At 39.6% G+C, this 20,617-nt stretch overlaps 1 protein-coding gene across 1 annotated transcript in view; it reads right to left on the reverse strand.

Moving 5' to 3' along the window:
- Positions 1-20,617, reverse strand: part of LOC307261367 (ALK tyrosine kinase receptor-like) — a gene marked incomplete at its 5' end in the record, with an annotated part of 326,954 nt that overhangs the window by 147,864 nt on the left and 158,473 nt on the right. The window contains one exon of the mRNA XM_080041892.1: positions 10,471-10,675. Within this exon, the coding sequence (XP_079898018.1) occupies positions 10,471-10,675 (205 nt within the window). The remainder of the gene's footprint in view (positions 1-10,470; positions 10,676-20,617) is intronic.

Raw genomic sequence — 20,617 nt, forward strand, 5'->3', positions numbered from 1 at the left:
GGGCCATAACAACCATCTGCTACTCGTCCAGATATGAGTTGGTGTGAGAATTTATCAATGAAAATATCCCTAGACTCTGAGTAGTGACAGCTGTGCATTTAGTTCGGTCATGGGAGATCCTTAATAAGTAGACCAAATGTGCCGAAAAATATGAACTTACATTGAGCGGAGAGTTTTTCTAATAAAACCACATATTCACAGACTTTGCTCTTTAGGAATTGTGTTAAAGCAATGAACTTTGCACCATGCCTGGTTGCTACAGCAAGACAATTATATAGCAACTAATGCTGGGCTTACACTACACGACTTTTCACGCGATTTGACAGTCGCAGACCATCTTCCAATGTCGGACTGAAATCACAGAAGTCGTGCTGGAGTTGTTGCTTGCGTCCATTATCTCAGTCGTTAGGTGTAATGTGGTCATCCGACCCGATATCAGCCAGTCTTCTTCCCGTCTTGACATTCCGACATTATCAAACATGTTTGATATTATCGTTAGTCTTAAGGGGTTGGCTCAAGCGAAATGACGTAAACACTGTCACACTCTCGCATGCACCAAGCACGACACAGGAGGAGCGGCATTAGTCGCGACCTGTGTCCGCCTGTGCAGGCACTTATTTCGGACACTTTTTCCTTGAAGCCTCGGCGGGAGAACCAGGCTGACAGCCGCGCAACCTTAACACTTTACCGTCAAATACAGGGTTAGGAGTTAAAGTTATTGGGGGACGAGATCAGCAAATAAAGATGGTCAAATAACTAAATGAAGTCCCCCGCTCGGAATATTGAATTAACTTTTTTTTTATTAAATAATCACTATCGCGTTTGCGGAAATAATATTAATCTCAAAAGGAATCTAGTTGTAGTCTTGCAATATGAGACCCCCTGTCTTTTCAAAATCTCACTCTGTGACTAATGACTAGTTGTCTTCAGGTGTGAGTTGATTGTCTTTAGATGTAAGAGGGTTTCAGTCTTTTCAAAGTCTTTTTAAAAGTCCCCTAGTGTAAACCCAGCATAAGATAAACCTCCATGAGTCATATACAATATAAGCAATATAATACCACACCAACACTGCACACACCATTCTAAAAGTTACATTACTGTAGTTATACCAGATGAATTACCTGATTGTCCTGCAAAGACACTTTCTCTGGGAACTCCAGTCCCATTCTGTAAATGTAGGTTTTCAAGGTTCTGGAAAGCGAGCCCTCATCTGCCTTCAAGAAGCCCTCTGAGGCACATCAATTAGCTAAGTATCAACCAACCAGATGGTGAAGCTGACTTGAGGATGGCCTCATTGCAGGTGATTATACATCTGGAATCGTCCAACAAACATGGGGATTAAACTCCCGGCGGCTGCAGAAAAAGGCTTTTTCTGAATTACTTAACAACAACCTGGTTGATCAACCTGCCCCCACCTCCCTGCTGTCCTCTGATCTGTAATGGCCTGTGCATTTACGAGCAGCAAACATTTTTACAGGTGTCAAGGGAGGGGACAATAACAAAAGTGTAAGTTTATTTTTAATTCACCCTTTACTCTATGAAAATGTGGACTTTGAAGCTAAAGGCATTGTACTTTAAACTACAATAAGCGTAAATATAAGATGAAATAAAAGTATTAGATGTCACATTTACATTTTAATTGACTTTATTTTTTGTTATATTAATAATTTTGAAGTCACCAGAATGCGGGAAACAATGTCTTTAAGGCTCAGGACCAAGTCTGAAGAAGTTGGGAAATTATATGCGTATATTTAACTGCAGTTTTTACTGTAGTTATTAAAAAATCTGCACAACGCAATTTCACTGTTTAGCACTGTCAGCTCTGACACATGGCTGACTGTCTCTAATTGAATTGTTGGCTATAGAGGGCAATACATGGTTATTTGACTTAGCCAAATTTCGGGTCACTAGCCCCTGCAGGGGAAAACTCATAAAAAGACACAAGCAAATCCTGTGAAGTCATTCCACATTCGAATTAGGAATAAAAACGTCATGGTTACTGGTCAAAGCCCTTGTTCTGGTGTGTTATGTTTTAATGGGAACCTTAAAAAGATGGGCAACCACATTCCTCACTACAATCTTTACCATTTTTGAGACTTTGTACAAATAAACTAGCCTGGAAATCCAGACCTGCAGCTGGCAAATTTAAATTTGCTCAGCCTGTTGGTCTGGACACGATCCATTGGAGCTCATTAACTATGTTGGAAAATTCGGAGTTGCCAATCAAATAATTTTTACTGAAATAAGCGGGCCAGAGCCCTATGTATGGGGCTCTGGGCGGACATAGCAGGATGACGACAGTGCTGTGCATGCACCGTCGTAGCCTTGATAGTAAACAACAAAGATGGCTAGGGATACGTTGTTGGAGTTTGAAACGGCTTTGGCCTCAACAGTTACCGATTTGGAAGAATGCACTCAAATCTTTAATTAGCAAGTAAGAGGAATTTCAGTTTTTAATCGACAACCACGGCAACTGTTTAACTTAATAGTTAACCCCGCTGTTCGCTAAATGAACGGGGCTTAATATGTCACCTTGTGTATTGCTCTGATTGGTCGTAGTGCTATCCAATTGTGTGTAGTAGTATTTGAAATGCATGCTTTGGTGCTGCCCCTTGAGTTGGGAAGGTCTATTGATCGTGGGCGGTTCCTATATCGTTCTAGATGTGGGTGTGGATTTCCAGGCTACAAAGAAACATAACAGCTGAAAATCCTTCTACAAATCAGACAAGTTTTTAAATACAAATGCTTGATCTGTACACAATAGAAAACACTCTTCCTGTCATGTAAAATAAATAATTTCCACTTTATATACTTATACTTCACATATTTGTTATAAGACCTGCCTTTTTTGTGGTAAGGTAACACTGCATACCCACCATATACCTCAGAGACATGCTCATTATAACACAAGCCGCAGGGAAGGTGAGGGCAGGACAGGAATAAAGGAACATTGAGTCTACCTCAGCATTTGCTTTGATGCAAAAATGTGCATCACAGCAAAAGGCTTTTGTGATTTTGGCGCTAGACTTTTAATGGCTGCGGCTTGAAATCTTCCCAGTGTTATTTGCCACAGGTGAAAAACTGAAATACATGGTTGACACTAGATTTGGGCCTTTGTTGCTTTTCCCCAAATCTATCCACCTTCTAACACATGTGTAACACTTAGCAGTGGGGAATCTACAAGTTTGGGTGAAAATGTTAGGCGATTCTTTAGATGAGATGGAAGACCTATGAACACAGTGGGGGAAAGGGTGGGTATAAAAAGTGCAGTGCCTTAAGTAACGTGTCTGTGGAGTAGATAAATAGGATGTGCAAGAGGAAGAGGGTTATGGAGTATGCAAGTCGGGGATGACAAGATATAACTCATCTGTGGATATAGGCTGCCTAAATCAGGTTCAAATGTTCTGAAGCTGTTGATGAAGTCCCACTGGGAGCTGCCACCATAAAGCCACTGAGACGCTGTAATAATATTTTGCGGAGACAGGAAATTGTGTGTGTGTGTGTGTTTGTGTGTGTGTGTGTGTTTGTGTGTCAGGGACGAACCTCATCGGATTCTCAATAAATAGGTAAAAAAAAAATGTAGCACAATGTTTCAGTTATTGCTTTCGGATTTTAAAATCTGATAATATGCGTGTACAATTCGTTTTTTTTTCTGTTCCCACTGAAATGTTGATCCTGTAGTCATAGCAGATGGAGTGTTTTCCAACAGAATGTCTGAAATACAAAGTAACTCGATGTCATAGACAAGCACTGAAGCACAGGGGAACTGCAACAGATTCATGATCTACCTTCTGAACAGTTGGTTAAATATTTAACAAATATAATAGGCGAGTGGTTAAGGGAGACCGTGCCTTGATGGTAGCAGCTCCAAAGCTGTGGAATAGCCTTCTGCTACCAATCAAGTGCTCCCCCTCTATTGACACTTTTAAGACAATACTCAGGACGTAATTTTTTTCAATGGATTGCTTATAGTTGTTTCTGTATTTTTTATGTATACTGTATTTATTCTAATCTTTTTACTTTTTAAGGACTCTTCTACCTCTTACATGTTCTTGTTTTGCACAACTGCAAATTTTTTCTGGCTTTGATGAGCACCTGTAGTGTCTATGGCTTTATTTGTTACAGGTTCAATTAATAGATACAAATTAGTCATAAGTACTAATTTAAAAACAAAGGCAAATACATCACAATGAAATGTAAACCTTCATTTCAGGCATTATGTGTCTTCATTCTAATTGCACGACAGAGTAATAATACAGCAGAAGAGTGTTGGACAATGTTAGTCATGTGCTGCCTCTGAATGAGATAAGTTGAGAAAAATCTGTGACACAAAAGGCAAAAAAATCTAATTGAATCCTTAAATAAATTCCCTGGCTTCCAAACTTGTACCAGTCAGCTCCGGTTCGAATGGATTACTAGAAATGCTGTCGGATAAAATAAAATAAAATGTATACGACAAACAATATAATTAAAGAACACTTTAGCAGACAAGGACATTCTTCAGCAGAAGCTTTGAGACCTTGATTTCTCAGGACCAATTTTCAAGGGCTGGAGGTCAGCTTTGGCGAACACTAAATCGAGGAGCTGTTAAGGCCTGCCAGGCATGAATGCACCACTTTGCCAGTGACAGGGCCTTATGGTTACCCATTTCTCTTATTCTAGTTTAGCTTCACACACTGACGTGACTTGGCTGTGTTTACAGTGTAGTATTAGAAAAACTGGTTTCACTTGGGTCATTGTATACCAACTGGATATTACACACTACTTTAAATAATGATGTGGCATGATTGCTACTTGTTGTATGTGGGCTTAGACAGAACCCAATAATTTATACAGATGCATCATGATTGTACCTCAGAGAAATGTTTTAAGAACAATACCACCAAAATGCATTTTTAGACTTAAAATAAACTTTTCCCATCAGATAATCAAAAAATTATAAATCACCAGTGTTGCACTGATGGAGGCACTACATGTGCACGTTACCATAAACTGCAATCAAGACCTGACCAAATAATGTGTTATAACGTGTTAATATTATTATGACAAACATTGAAACTTTGGACATTTGACTAGTGGGACTTAAACGCAATTGTCCTTATTATAACATGCCTGATTTACACTTTATATTAATTTCTTTATTTTAATTTAGCAGCTATGTAATTCAGCAACTGACAATTCTTCATCTTGCTAAGTGTGTTTGCTGCGAATATACAGACGCATATGATGTCAGTGTTGAGGATGCTTTTGATTCCATTTACAGGACTGTTATTTGGTTTATTATTTGGTTAGTGGCAAGAATAATCATTCTTTCTAACAAGGATAAGAGCTGGTTAAATTTGAAAGAAAAATGCAGCCTTGCTTTTGTCTCCAGCCAACTGTCTTCATTGTGTTGGACAGCTTTGTTCATTACCATGACTGTAAACATTAAAAACCTTGAGTTGTCCATGTAAAATAAATAACTGCATCTAACATTAAGCCTTTTTTTGGTTTACTATTTTTACCTAAACAAAAGTATTTTACAATCCATTGATTAATATACAGCAAATCTCATTTTAGTTTTTTTTAAGCGTAAGTGATGTTCCTGTATTTCTTTTTCACTCTACGTCTCTACTACTTTAATCTGCAGGTTTATGTAGAGGAGAATGTGCAGCGCAGCTTATATTATATTATACATCACTTCCCATAATGTTCCTTCTGTATGTCAAAATGTGGCATTAACACTCGCCTCCTTTGATGATCCTTCTCCCCCGCAGTATAGATCAGGTTTAAGATGATAGCGCTATAATGCAGTGCTTTAAATGACATCCAGCAACTTCCACACTAATAGAATACGCATGCCTGTAATTTTGTCACACTAGGTGGATCCGCTACCTTCATTCATTGCAGGCATTACATTTATGCACCCTGCAATTGTGGCCATTTGGTGCATACAGTATTAATGCAAAGTAGATCAGTCCATAAGCATATACCATGTGTAATGCTATCCTGTGTGTGAATGTGAATGTGTGAATATCACAAGAACACATACAGTAGAGTTAATCCACTGTATGAGTACATTTTACTAATATTTAACACGTGATTGGAACAGGACAGGTAAAAAAAATAAATGGGAGCGGACGGGACTGGGAATCATAATTAACAACTGGTCTCTTAGATGGCCGAAGCGCAGTGTTGACAGAGCATGCTGAATCGCCCAGATGAGAGGAAGCGTTTCCCGAAAATCTAAATAGTTTTTTGTGATGTGATTCATGTCAGGTTGCTCTATAGCAGTTTTTAACAAGAAATTAAGACCAGAAAAGTAGTATGATAGGAGATCTTTAAGTTTGATATTTTGGTTTGAAAACAGGAGCAGAGCATCCAGCCTAGGTTTTATAAGGTGAATGATGTGACTTGCACAACTGCAAGATTGAGTGGGCAGCTTCCAAAGACGGGTGTCTGTTGAAGTTTAAAACTATTGGATCTAGCCGGGTGGTGCCAGGCTAGCATCCGACTACAAATGAGAGCACATTTGCTAAAGCTAATCCATCACACATGTAACGAGCACGTTCCTGCTATGCTCCCATAAGATGACACACAGGGTTTGACACACTGACACACACACACACACACACACACACACACACACACACACACACACACACACACACACACACACACACACACACACACACACACACACACACACACACACACACACACACACACACACACACACACACACACACACACACACACACAGGGAGAGGGGAGATGCATGGAGCATGACATTCACATGATGCCAATGCCCTTCAGAGATAACACACACACAATCAGCATGAACCATGTCCGGAAAAAGCAGCAGGCTCTGACAAACTCTTTGTATTCCAACTTTCAACACATAAATACACATTGACACGACCACACATATTAAGTACTTGGTGGAGAAACTTTTGAACTGGCCTCTGTCACCCTGTTGCTCTCAGTGCGAGACACAGATCTCAGATGAAAAGCCACAACGAGAGGAGCACAGACCTGGTGTTAATTGGAGATTGGCCACACAGGAAGGCTATATGAATGCAATAATTGCTGATTGGTGGCTGCAAAGGCAATTTACAATATCTCCGCCTCTAATGGAACACATGTACCATGGGTACTGGTTCTCACACCAAAAGTGGCATCCAAGTACACAAATATACTGCATATGATTTAGACTCAGTTAACCTGGACATGGTGCTTAGGAATCCCACAAACACAGCCGGTAGAACATGCTTAGGAAAAAGGTACTGGTTGATAAGTTAGGAACATCAGGTGTTGTTTACAAGGGCTGTGCTAAAAAATCGTTGCGAAAATATATTGTGATAATTACTTTCATGATATCTTTGTGTCGTCAGCTCCAAAAATAGTTATTATGTAAAACAACAAAGAAAAGAAGAGTTTTAAACAGGTAGTGAATAGGGGTGTAACGGTACACTAAAGTCACGGTTCGGTACGTACCTCGGTTTTGAAGTCACGGTACGGTACAGTACGGTACGGTTCATAGTTAACGGAGAATGAACAGCTTTAGCTGTCAGTAACTAGCTGACAGTAACATATATTTATTTTGAATTGTTTTAGTTTTACAGTCTCTAGTGTTTTCTCTCTGATGATGGCGTTTCCTCAGCGCAGTTTCCTTCCTGTTTTTAATGAATTTCTTATTTTGGGGTATGGATGGGTGGGAGGGGGAATGTGTTTGCATGTATGTATATCTCTGGGTGGGGTGTGTGGGGGGGGGAGTTGTATTAAGCACTTTGTGTTACATTTGATTCTATGAAAAGTGCTATATAAATAAAGTTTGATTGATTGATTGATTGATTGATATAAATAAAATGCATAACAAATATAAAAATACTGCTGCAATTCTCCAATAAATAAAATACTTATTAAATACTAGTGAATGTGCAGCATAAACTAAAATTGCAATGAAAAAATATAGTGTTAATGCTCAGCAGGCTCTGTAAGCTGGTGTAAACAAAGGGTATGTCTTCTTTAAGGGTCTTTTTGAAAAAAATAAAATATTGCTGCAGCTCTCTTAAACTCTAAAGTGCTCTTATAAATATAAAAATTATCAAATAAAAGTGCTACTGCAGCATTAATTAAATGACAGCTTGTTTATTCAGTATAAAAAAGAAAATAATGTCTGGGTTTTGCCCAGCTCGTCTTTCTTCACAGTAATGGTGAGAGTAGCCAAACACCTGATGGTGCCTTTTCAAATGCGTACATGTTCGACGTGTTGCCTCCTACATAAGCGATCGCGGTGAAACAATAACCTGTGTGCCGACATTGTTCCACACGTCTATCACTGTTTTCATGATTCACCTGGAATCCGAAATTATCCCTCAAACGGGATTTGAATGACAGGGGGACGCCTGCAAGCTCCGGTTTCCTGTTGTCTTTCGCCATGCAATTCGCTCTCTGTTCGAAAGCACTGTATAACATTTTGATTTGCACTACTCATAGACTGTAAAAGAGGGGGGGAACGCTGCTACTACAACTGCTAATAGTGATGCAAACGGAACACTAGAGCGGAGAGGTGTGTATCTCCTGCTCTGACCGCAGCTGGGAGGGACTGCTGCGTGAGGACTCGGCCGCCTGTCAGTGCTGTGGGACCGGGGGGAGTGGCGGTGGAGCACCCGCTGGCCGCTGTTCGTTTAGAAGTGTTAAGAGCGATACATGCTTTAGCGACAGCACAGGGTCTCCAAAAGTCACCAATAACACCAGAAAAAGTAGCTAGATTGGTCGCTGGTGGCTTTTAAATAAAAAGAGTCGCCAGAGCGGTCTGAAAAGTCGTTGAATATAGCGGCTAAGTTGCTAACACTGCCTGACCCTCATGCTCACCATGGAGATAATAGACTCAATCGCTGGCTGCTACTGCGCACGTGCGAGCCGAGCCGCAGGCTAAATGGTCCGGGGGGAACTCCGACCACAAGTTTTAAGTTCCACACAGCAAAACAAGCCTGTACATTCGCCATATAATAACGTTATGTACGCCACGAACGGACCGCGGTCCACCTCTGTAACACCAAATACGTGCCTGTACCGTCACGGTACGGTACAAATACGTGTACCGTTACACCCCTAGTAGTGAACTACAACCGCGACTCCAGTATATGTCGCAGCACGGCTAGTTGTCTTGAATTGCCGGTTTTTGAATTTGAATGAAATAGTTCTTACTTAATTTGTCCGCTGAGTTTTCAATATAATGCAATCTAATTAATTATGACCCCCCACAGCGTACGCAGCAACATGTATTTCAGGTCTGTTGTTTACATCTTCAGTTAGGGCTGTGCGATATGACGAGATATATCGTCTGACGAAACATAAACGTCTATTGTTTCATTTTATGCAATGTCGTTTATTTCGTTGTGTCACAAATCACACTCTTTACGACACAAACTACTGATGTAGCTCGCAGTTAAGTTACTGTTAATTCAAACTGAACATTTCCTGCAGCTACGCTTCACATTAAAAGCATTTAAATTGAGAAACGTGAGTTGACTTTTATTTTGAAGCGCACACACAGGAAGGCAGCGCTTGCTAGCCCTGCTGCACTTCCGTCACTGGTACCATGTCTTCCGTGTGGGACTATTCCTCGGTGATAGAACAGAAAAGAAAGCAATCATTTGCAATAGCTACTTGTTACCCTGCGCTCACACCAAAAGCTTCATGAACGTTAGTGGCAGACCCCAGTCATTCATTTTAACTTTCATTTTCGCTACGAAGGGCGACTGGAGCCTCGCCTGCAGCAGTGCCATAGCAACCACCCGGCACACAGGCGTACAGTCTGAAATAAGCCGTGGAGGAAGGACTCCCAAAACATTTACATTGAGGGCTATTTGCACTGAATTGGAAATTATGATATTTTAGAAAAAAAATTAAAATACACTGAATTACAAGGTGTAGAGAACAGTGCGGTATTGCAGACTTAAATAGCCTACTAAGGTTGTAAGTAGGCCTACAGTATTAAGTTGGACGGTCAGATAACATGAGCATTTAGGCCTACTTTGTTGCATGCTTGAAAATTTGAGTTTGAATAAAAGGAACAAATAATCCAAAAGCTGTAAATACTTTTTATTTGTCCAGTATATAATTCAAAATGTAATATGAGAAAGGCCTTATTTCAATGTGTCATTTATATTACATTTTTATTACGTTCATTTACAGAAAATATGCTATATCGTGAAATGTATCGTTATCGGGATATGAAATGACCTATATCGGGATATGAGATTTTGGTCATATCGCCCAGCCCTATCTTCAGTGAACTATGTGGAATATCGCAATATGCATCTTATCGCAATGTATCCCGATATATCATAACATGTATCGTGATGGATATCCTCATCTGGAAGGCCTTGCTAATATACCTAGCTCTAGGGTGGACAGGAACAGTAACATCCTGGTTGCTTAATTTCTTTACCTCAAATTAACGTGTAGAAAACAAATGCTTACCCTGTGATGTGTGGCAGTGTGTCAGTGGAGAAGAGGGCCAGTGGTGGTTTGTCCCGCTCTATGAGCCATATTGTGTATTGCCCACTTTGCTTAGGGTGGAGGAACACAGCCATGTCCAGGCTACACGAACCCTGCTCCCCCCAAAGCCAGGGACTCAGCACCCAAGGACCCCCATAGGCTGAACTGTTCACCCAGTAGAACTGACCTGAGGGAGAGAGAAACAACTTTAGAACAAGAACAGTGCCACAAACAGGGTGAGGAATATAGAAAGACAATCGGTTTGAGAGTGATTCTTAGATCTTGCTAAATGCAAAAGAAACAAGAATGCTTTAGAAATTATAATCTCGTGAACATGATTGTTTGTTGCTGCATGTACAGAAACGAGATGTGTGATGGGCTATGATTTAAAAAAGGTTTGCGTCAATGTCGGAAAGCAGCACTTGATTAAAATGCATGAAATAAAGCTTCTTTGCAAAAAGAGCAGTCAATGACATCCCTCGCACATAAAAAAAGAGTGGGTTGTGGGTGAAATATCAAAGTATACTTTTTTCTAGCTCTGATATTAACTATCTTTTTTACTTCCCAACCTTTTGCTCTTGTTTATGCACGAAATTCCCTTGAGGCAAAGAGTTGCGTATGTTTGTGTGTCTGTGTGTGTGCGGGGGGTATTTGTTGAAAGTTGAAAAAAGGAAACTGCATTTTTAATATGCTCAGGAGGAGTTGTGTTGATGGTTGCCCATCATTCCAAGAACTATTCAAGGTAAGCCTGTCCTGATGACACCGTTTACTTTGCTCCTCAGTGTAGGGGGGTCCTGAGGTGTGCTTCCTGTTGCTTTAAGAGTTTCAGAAATGTACTGTATATATAAATATTATTTAACACAGAGTAGATATTCATATATTTTCTTTTATACTTTCTCTCCATTTCCAGACTGCACTCTTGCCTCTAGATAATGGTAACAACACTCAGCCCGCACTCAAACACCCATTTGCCATTAGCTAGGTATGTAAAGTAGTCTGTATGTTGGTACCAATCAGACAGAGGAAGGCTAAAAGAGAAAGACTGAAAACAAGACTTCAGTACATTTATGCCATACATCAGTAGTGTGATGCATGGCACAAATGTACTGAAGTCTTGTTTTCAGTCTTTAATAACATTACATTGTGTCAATATAATGTATCATTAGGGTCAGTCAATCCGTTACAAGAACTTTGAATGTGGGCAAAGAAACACCAGGAATGGTATGACAAGAAGCATGTTGGCGGTGGTGTGGTGGTATGGGGGTGCTCTGCTGACAATGTTGCAGATGTATTCAAAATTCAAGGCACACTTAACCAGCATGGCTACCACAGAATTCTGCAGCGACATGCCATCCCATTGGTTAGTTTAGCTAAGTGGGACTATCATTTGTTTTTCAACAGGACAATGACCCCAAACACACCTCCAGGCTATATAAGGGCTATTGTCTCCGCAATCACCTGACCTAAACCCAATTGAGATGGTTTGGGATGAGGTGGACCGCTGAGTGAAGGCAAAGCTCAGCACCTATGGGAACTGCTTCAAAACTGTTGGAAAACCGTTTCAGGTGGCTACCTCATGAAGCTGATTTAGAGAATGCCAAGAGTGTGCAAAGTTCTCATCAAAGCAAAAGGTGGCTACTTTGAATAATCTAAAATAGAAAAACATATTCTGGTTTATTAAACACTTTTTGACTACGAAATAATTCCATATGTGTTCCTTTATAGTCTGGATGTCTTCAATATTAATCTACAATGTAGAGAAAAAAGGTAAAAAATAAAAACCATTGATTAAGAAGGTGTGTCCAAACGTTTGACTGGTACTGTGTGTGTGTGTGTGTGTATATATATATTATTATAGATTATTTCCTACGTTTCTTAACTGCCTTGCAAGACTTAAATGTTTAAGCAGCTTAAAGGGTAAAGATAAAAGACAAGTTAATTTGGCATTTCATTTGAAATAAGAGCCAACAGTGGTCTTCATAATAGACATACTGTATGCAGAAGGGCCTTGAGTAACTTTTTCTCCTGCCTTTTATCTTTCCTTGATATCCAATGCATTCCCTGACCCCCTGAGGTTGCTGTAGAACTAGTGAATTTGGAGGCCTTCAAATTGGAGTACTCCAGTTAAGCCTTATTTGTTCTCCCTTCCACATTTGCATGCTCCTCACACAGAGGGTCCAGACAATTTGGCAAGGACAGTCCAAGTGCTTACAACAAGTTTGCTGGCAATACAGACTGCACACATTTTCTACACACCCAGCAGCACTTTGATATAAAGGCTTTAGACTCAGCTTGGAAGGGCTTTGGGCCTGAAGGCAAAGACCTATTAACCATTGTTTACCAGTCCAAATGAGATGAAGAAATACCTGCTTGGGAGCAATTATCGTCAGGGTATACATTCTAACTGCAAGCTAGATAGGACCTTTAATTCCATTTGCAGGTTTCCGTCTCAGCTTCACCTGTGAATACTGCTGCCTAACAGAGCCTGATGCCCTCATTTACTGCATCAAAAGACCTGGTGCAAATGACTGTCTGCTCCTATCTGTACAGTGCAACATGATCATTGATTTGGGTTTCAAGCAGTACAGACAGAGAGGATGACTCACATTGAAACCAGGTTTGCATAAGAAAATGACAAAAATGTACTTTAATACAAGACATGTAAATGCACAATGACACATGTCTTTTAGATTAGTTTCTTTAAAAGTTAATATATCTATTCTGTTTCATCCTAGACACCAGGACTGAATTAACAAATTAGCTGAATTACTACACTTACTGGGAGAGGTTTTAACTTAAAACAGTTGTATGACACTCTTGCTGGAAGGAACCGTACCAAAAATAAATAAATAATATTTTTAAGCCACAACAATCTTTTCGTTAATGGACTTTGTTTGGAGGGAATTTGTCATTTGTATGTGATATTTAGCAGAAACCTTTCAGTCCAAAGTGATAGTTTTCTGTATCATAAGACAGTATTTTCCGTAAGCGCCGGCCGCCAGCTCGGTGATGTTGTCTTGAATGGGTGACTGTGGCTCAGTTGGTAGAGCGGGTCGGCCGATGATCAAAGGGTTGGAGGTTCGATTCCCACCCTGCCACCTGTGTCATAGTTGTTGTGTCCTTGGGCAAGACACTTCACCCACCTTGCCTCGTGTGAATGTCGATAGTTAGCCTGCTATCGGTGTATGAATGTGTGTGTAAATGGTAACGTGTAAATGGGAATAGGTCTCCCTTGCAAAAGAGTCTCCGAACTCAATGGGATATACCTGTCCCATTGGTTAAAAAGGTTAAAAAAAAATAAAAAATAAAAAAGAGGATTCCAGTGGCAACCAGTGAAACTCTGGTAAATTCCATGCCCAAGAGGGTTAAGGCAGTGCTGGAAAATAATGCTGGCCACACAAAATATTGACACTTTGGGTCCAATTTGGACATTTTCACTTAGGGGTGTACTCACTTTTGTTGCCAGCACTTTAGACATTAATGGCTGTGTGTTGAGTTATTTTGAGGGGACAGTACATTTACACTGGCATACAAGCTTTACACTGACTACTTTACATTGTATCAAAGTGTCATTTCTTCATTGTTGTCCCATGAAAAGATATAATGAAATATTTGAAGAAATGTGAGGGTACTCACTTTTGTGAGATACTGTATTTATTTGATTTGTACTTGCTCCTACAGTATGTATTTTATGTAAGAGCACTTTATAAACCATTGTTTTTAAATGTGCTATATAAATACATATATTATTATAGTGTGTTCTTGTAAAGCTTATACGGTACTCCATTCAGCCTGATGCTGATCTTGCACGCTATACTGTATTCTCTGCTTCCTTCCATTTTGGGGGGCCAGTCTCCAGGTGGAATTCAGGAGATTGAATAGGTGGGATTTCATGTGGGATAACTAGCTGTTCATGCCATTTTGTGTCTGAGTGGACCTTTTCCAAATGTTCTTCCAGTTCCTGCTTTGGAGTTTTCAGGATTCCGCTTTTTTCCTTAGCGAAGAGGTCTTTGACAAATTTGAAGGGGTTTTATAGAACTTTGTTCTTGTGTGTTCCTTACAAAGTTTCCTGAAGTTCTCTGCTCTTCGCAAGTTTGCCAACCGGCACCTTATATTCACTCCAAGGCGTTCTTCTTCGTAGTGGTAGATGATGTTGCCCATCCTTTCCAGCTTTTTCTCTGCTGTGCCCACTTGTTGCTCCAGGATTTCTTTTTAGGTCGTGGTTGAATGTTTCCCACTCACTCTTTGTCTCTGTCAAATATCCAATATCAAGCTGGAGAGTGAGGCTAAAGCTAAAAATATTTAACTATTCCTTTCAATATCATAAATGATAAAGATTAGGATAACAGCTCTCTGCAATACATTTGCCTTATTTAACCTGTTTAATCTTGAATAACAGCATTTTCTATATAGAGTTCCTCTCAATCTTCCAAGCCCACCTTATCAAATTGAAGCCATGCCGATCATCACATTTGATTCAATACAATGATGTGATTTATGTTATTTCCACAGGCTTACAACACAATATAACGTTTTTAAGCTGCAGCATTTGTTGTTTTCTTAGTATGACCAATGGACTGTGGCAAATTTGAAAATCATGTTCATGTTTGATTGATTTACTTCAGTTTTTTGTTGTCAGAGACTGAACAGCTTGAAGATCCTATGCTGTGCATGCCATGCTGTGTACTGACAAAAAGACCCTGATGGCAACAGCGACAACATTGCAAAAGAGCAGGAGAATGGAGGACACAGAGCACCAGGGTATTCCCAGCAAAAAAATAAATAAATAAGAGAAAAAAATTTAAAGTTGTTGCTGTGCATGACTCAAGATCAGGTGTGAAGACGCCACTAACACAATCTACAAAACCAAAGCTTAGTAATAAAAGGATAATAATTCTATAACAACTTCTTTTAAAATCAGTGTTTGGTAGTACATTTGCTGATCAACCAACAAGGGAACTTGCGTCTTTTTTACTTCATCAAACCCATGCCTTCATTACATTTAGTTGATCAATTAGGTAGTAGTAGTAACAAACGTAGTAAAAAAAACTGAGTGCAATATTACAGTCATCCTCTTAATTACTAGCCTGGTGCTACCAGACCATCGTACTTCATTTCATTTGTACAGAAGGTCTGGCAGTGCTGTAATTGGCAAACGTTCACTCATGGAGGCGGGTGTCTGTTAAAGTTTAAAACTAATGGATCTGCCCAGTGCCACTCTGGATTAGCCAACCAATCGCATAACGTTTGGTCGTCACGTGTGTCATGAGCCGGCTTCTGGCAATTGAAACTGGAGCGCGACTTCGACGTCATCGTTCTCAGCCACTCGCTCTGTTCGCTGATTGGACCGGCTGTCGAATCTCCGGCAAAACTGGGAAATGGGCTGTACTCCCAGACTGACTACTGAAGGGAAAATACAATTTGGCCGGAAGTAGGCGGGCGGGAGGCGCCAGGCTACTTAATTACAGTAGTGTATTGTTATACATTTAATAATGTGTAATAACGTGTCTCTAGAAGAGATTGAGGTTTTTCTTTTGAAAATTATATAACTGCCATTTATCTATAACTAGCTGTTACAATTAAATATTGAACAAAAGTGATTTAAGATACAGATGTTTAACATTTGTTAAACACATTTTCAATAAAGACAAAAATACATTGTATAATCAACAGTGTTATTAAAAAGACTGCACTGAGTTAGACATATTGATTATTTCGCTCTCACCTTCAAAGACACTGATATTTGATAGTTAAATTCCATGTCAATGGATAAAAAAAATTTCAATTAACCACCAAAACATTTTTCACAGCAACCGTATCAATCCTTCAGTTTATGCCTTTATTGCATGCAGTGTTTCCCACACGTTCATATAGCAGCAGCCATATTTAAAAAATGTAAATCTTTATTTATTTATTTTTGCCGCATGCCGAAACGGCAGACTCCATATTCGGACGACGGTCTGTAGTCGGACCGGTGTGTCCTGGCCTTAAGGGAGACTAGGGGCAATTGGAACATCTCAAATTGTACCAATCAGAAACCGGAAAAAAGAACCATGAAATTAATTATGAAAATGGCCTCGTATGATCCCTCTCTGCTGCCAAAGGACAAACTGATGTCTCACACTTATAACGTTTATAAAGACCTATTCAGGTATCTCAATTTTTTTTATATTAACAGAATTTTCCTGCCTTAACCTGTCTATTATCTGTCTAGTTCAGGGGTCGGCAACCTTTTCTACTCAAAGAGCTATTTGGGACCGCCTCCCAATAAAAAAAAAGCACCCGGAGCCACAACCCATTTTGACATCATAAATACGTGTATATATATACATATAACCTGTATGCTATGCACAAAAAACTATAGGGACTATGTTGCATTTATGAAATCAACGAACTGCTGCAGAGAACACAGCATTTTATTTCTGCATGTAACAAAAAGCATTTTACACTTGGTTGATGCTTAATTTCAAATAAAATACCCGGTGTCTATTTGAGTCCTCGTATTTAAGAAATACAAATATAAACTTATCCAAATATTATCCACCGGCATTGAACGAACAAGGCAAACCGAAAAATGCGCAGTCTGCTTCTGTGTTCCATCGCGTGTACTGGAGTGTGCAGTCAGTTGGAGATCAGAATACGCGCTGTCCACCTCGTTTAGTAATGCGCGGAACTGACGATGATTTAAACCTTTTGCCATTATTTTGTTGACAATCTGAATGACAACATCCATTACTTCTGTGCATTCCGGAGGAAATGTTTGCGCACACAGTGCTTCTTGATGCAAGATGCAATGGAATGTCAGCAGCTTTCTATCCAGTGACTTCTGCAGTAAAGTCACAAAGCCCTTATGAGCTCCTGTCATACACGGTGCCCCAGTAGCCACTGACACCAGGTGGGTGGTCTTTATTTCTTTGGTTCTTAAACAATCCAAGACAGCCTCACAGATGTCCTCCCCCCGTGTTTGGCCTTTTAGCGGTATTAAGTCAATAATTTCTTCCTGTGGCCCGGCAGCGCTCACGTATCGGCAGAACAGCGCTATTTGTTCAATGTCATTTTTGTCTTTGGACGCATATTTTGGGCGCTAAAATTTTTAAAAACGTTTTATTTTAATGTTACAAGTTTACCATAATCTTCAAATTCAGAATTATATTTTAAAATGAACAAACTAAAATAAAATGTAATTTTAATAAAATACTCATTATTTATTTTCCAAAGTCACAGGGAGCCACAACAGAAGGATGAAAGAGCCACACGTGACTCCGGAGCCACGGGTTGCCGACCCCTGGTCTAGTTAAAGGTGAAGTAAGCGATTTATTTATGTTAATATAAGTGTTAAATCGCTCTTTATTCATACAGTGATCACTTACATAATGTGCGCGTTTCATAAAGCCGATCTTTCAGTCAGCTGCTCTGCATGTAATCGGCAAATAAACTTATTGGAGGATACCGAAATTTATATCCAATCACAAGAGAGAACGCTACAAACCAACACCCGTCTCACTCATAGACTCACTGCCGGTGCACGCCAGAGCGACAGATGGGTGAATGTTTATGCGCCTACAATGGCGGAGCAGGTAAAAATCCTTCCCAATGTCTGTTTTGATGGTTTTTATCATGTATGATCACACTTATGGATCTGAGATGATGCTAGATAACTCGCTGCTTGAAGACCGCAGTGCATTAATGTGGTGACCTAGGGACGAGCGAGGGGACTGCCAACTGCAGTAACTGACAGGAAGTTAGCTAAAAGAACCATTCTGCTTACAGCACCTTTAAGATAACCATTTTGAGTCTAACATTTGAAATATTTGTAAAGCTGTCTTACAATTGAGCCTGTCTCCACTCTAATCAGTAAGAGCTTTGTTTCAATATTATTCATTATAAATGAACGGTTGAAGGCGCTGCCTGCAGCTTGCTTGTGTCTCTGTGAGACATCAGGAGATACCCGTTCCCATTTTAAACAAGGAAAAAAGTGTACAGTTCTTTGTTTTCAGAAGAAAACACTTTCCAATGAAAACTTTCCGTAGCAAGGACTAGCTGCTGCTCAAAATAAATACAAAGCATAAACATACAAATGCTTCACAATTTCATAAAGACGCAGATCGTGATCTTGCATATTATTGCTTTCCAAAGACTCAAAAAGCTGCCTTCATAATGCCTGCAGTGGGCTTTTGACAATATTTATGTTGATGCAATGCAGTTAGACAGACACAGGGATGGGGAGTTGAGACAGTGGCTTGTTAACACTGTGTAATGGTGCCAGTGCCAAGCAAAGCAAACAAGCGAGTCAACAGAGTGTCTTTGTGGTGATTTAAAGACGGTTAGCGTTGACTTCAGCCTGAGGCACAAAGTGTTTGGGCCCAGAAAGCTAACTGATTGAATGGCATTGTTTATAGATAGAGGTGATACAACAGCGGCAACTAGTGAATTATGCCACGATCCATGCACTGGGCTGTCAGCCACTGCTTGGCTGTTCAATCACAACAGGTGCACAGAAGAAGTCAACATAAGTGAGGATTTGTCAACACTGCCAATTGTATTGTGTATAATAATACAATTACTCTTTTTTCCTTGCCCTATTATTTCCTACGAGAAATCGTCACTTGCAAAATTGACCAAAGTCAGAAGGCTTGCTTTATCTTGAGTCAATTTACATAATCCATGAACAGTTTGCGAAGACAAGTTGCTGCCTTGAAAAAAATATTTTCGCATAAAACATGTATTGTATACTTTTTAGGGGTGGGAATCTCTTGGCACCTCACGATTCGATTCGATTCGGATTCAGGGGTCAACAATTCAATTCAAAATCGATTCTCAATGCATCCCGATGCAATTGTTTTTAAGTACATACCCTTGTGTGATTTTCAAAAATATATTCATATACGCACCTGTGTGTAAAAACTAAACCGATTCAATTGAATTTTCTTTATACTCTTGTAAATCATGTTTTTATAGGATTTCTGTTCTATTATTTTCTATGTCATTTCAACACATTGTGCAAAAAGTATGGCTTGGAAGTCAGCTCTCATACAAAAACGTAAACAGAAATAAAGCCAGGTATGGGTTTGCTGCTCTCAACCCTTTTGTGACCACTTTTGTTAAAAACTCGCAAGTGTATGGTGTGCATGCGCAGTGGCGCAGGAAGTACTAGTATTCACAAATCGGATTTAATTTATTTAATTTTTTTATTTTATTCCGATTATTAATTTATCTGAATTGATTAAGAATCGTTCGAGAGAGAATCGCGATGCATCGAATAATCGATTTTTTTCTAATACTTTTACTACGAATGTCATTAGGCACTGAAGAATGCAGTTACCTCGAAATACCCATTTTAATTTTCTTCAACAATTTTCTTCATGATCAATGCAGATCAACTTTCAATATGTAATAATTGCAACAGGAACGATTGTAAAATAATAGTTACATATAATGCCAAAAAGCAAAACACTTGCCCAGCGCTGCGGAGACATGAGTTGACCTACAGCAGCTTAGTTCAGCATTCAAGGCAGCAAGTCGGAAGCCACTGAAGCTCCTCGCTAGCACTTGAAAAGAAATGGCTCGCCGTGTGTGTGTGTGTAGAACACAGTACAGGTTACTCTGTAGATCTGAGCAAAGTACCGGAGAAGAGGGCTACAGACAGCAGACCTGTCACACATTTATATATGCACACTGAGCAATACCAGTTTGCCACTTACAAATACAGGCAAACTTTGTTTTGCACGTCTATATTTGGTCTTAAAACCAACATACATCCTTGCCATAAGCCCACTCCTATATCTTCTATGCAAGTAGCTGTATTTGGCTTCATTTTCAACAGCACTGTATCTTATGTTCCATACAAACTGAATTAATCTTGTGCCATGTTATAGTGCAAGTTATCAGAAAGGCTGTACTGTTGTTAACCACAAAGCAATTGAGTTAGTCTTTGAACACAGCAATAGACAACACACACACTGAAACAAGGGATTAGATAGGATTTGATGTTAAAGGAAAAGGGTGCAAAGAATTAAATCTGACACTGTGAGAAAGACAATTCTTGTCACAGTAGTGTTTAACTTGTTTCCCAGAATTATGTTTTGCACAAGACAAAAACTTATCGTATATTGATTATAAGCACTGTGTA

This window comes from Ammodytes marinus, assembly GCF_949987685.1.
Source record: "Ammodytes marinus genome assembly, chromosome: 15".
NCBI lineage: Eukaryota > Metazoa > Chordata > Actinopteri > Uranoscopiformes > Ammodytidae > Ammodytes > Ammodytes marinus.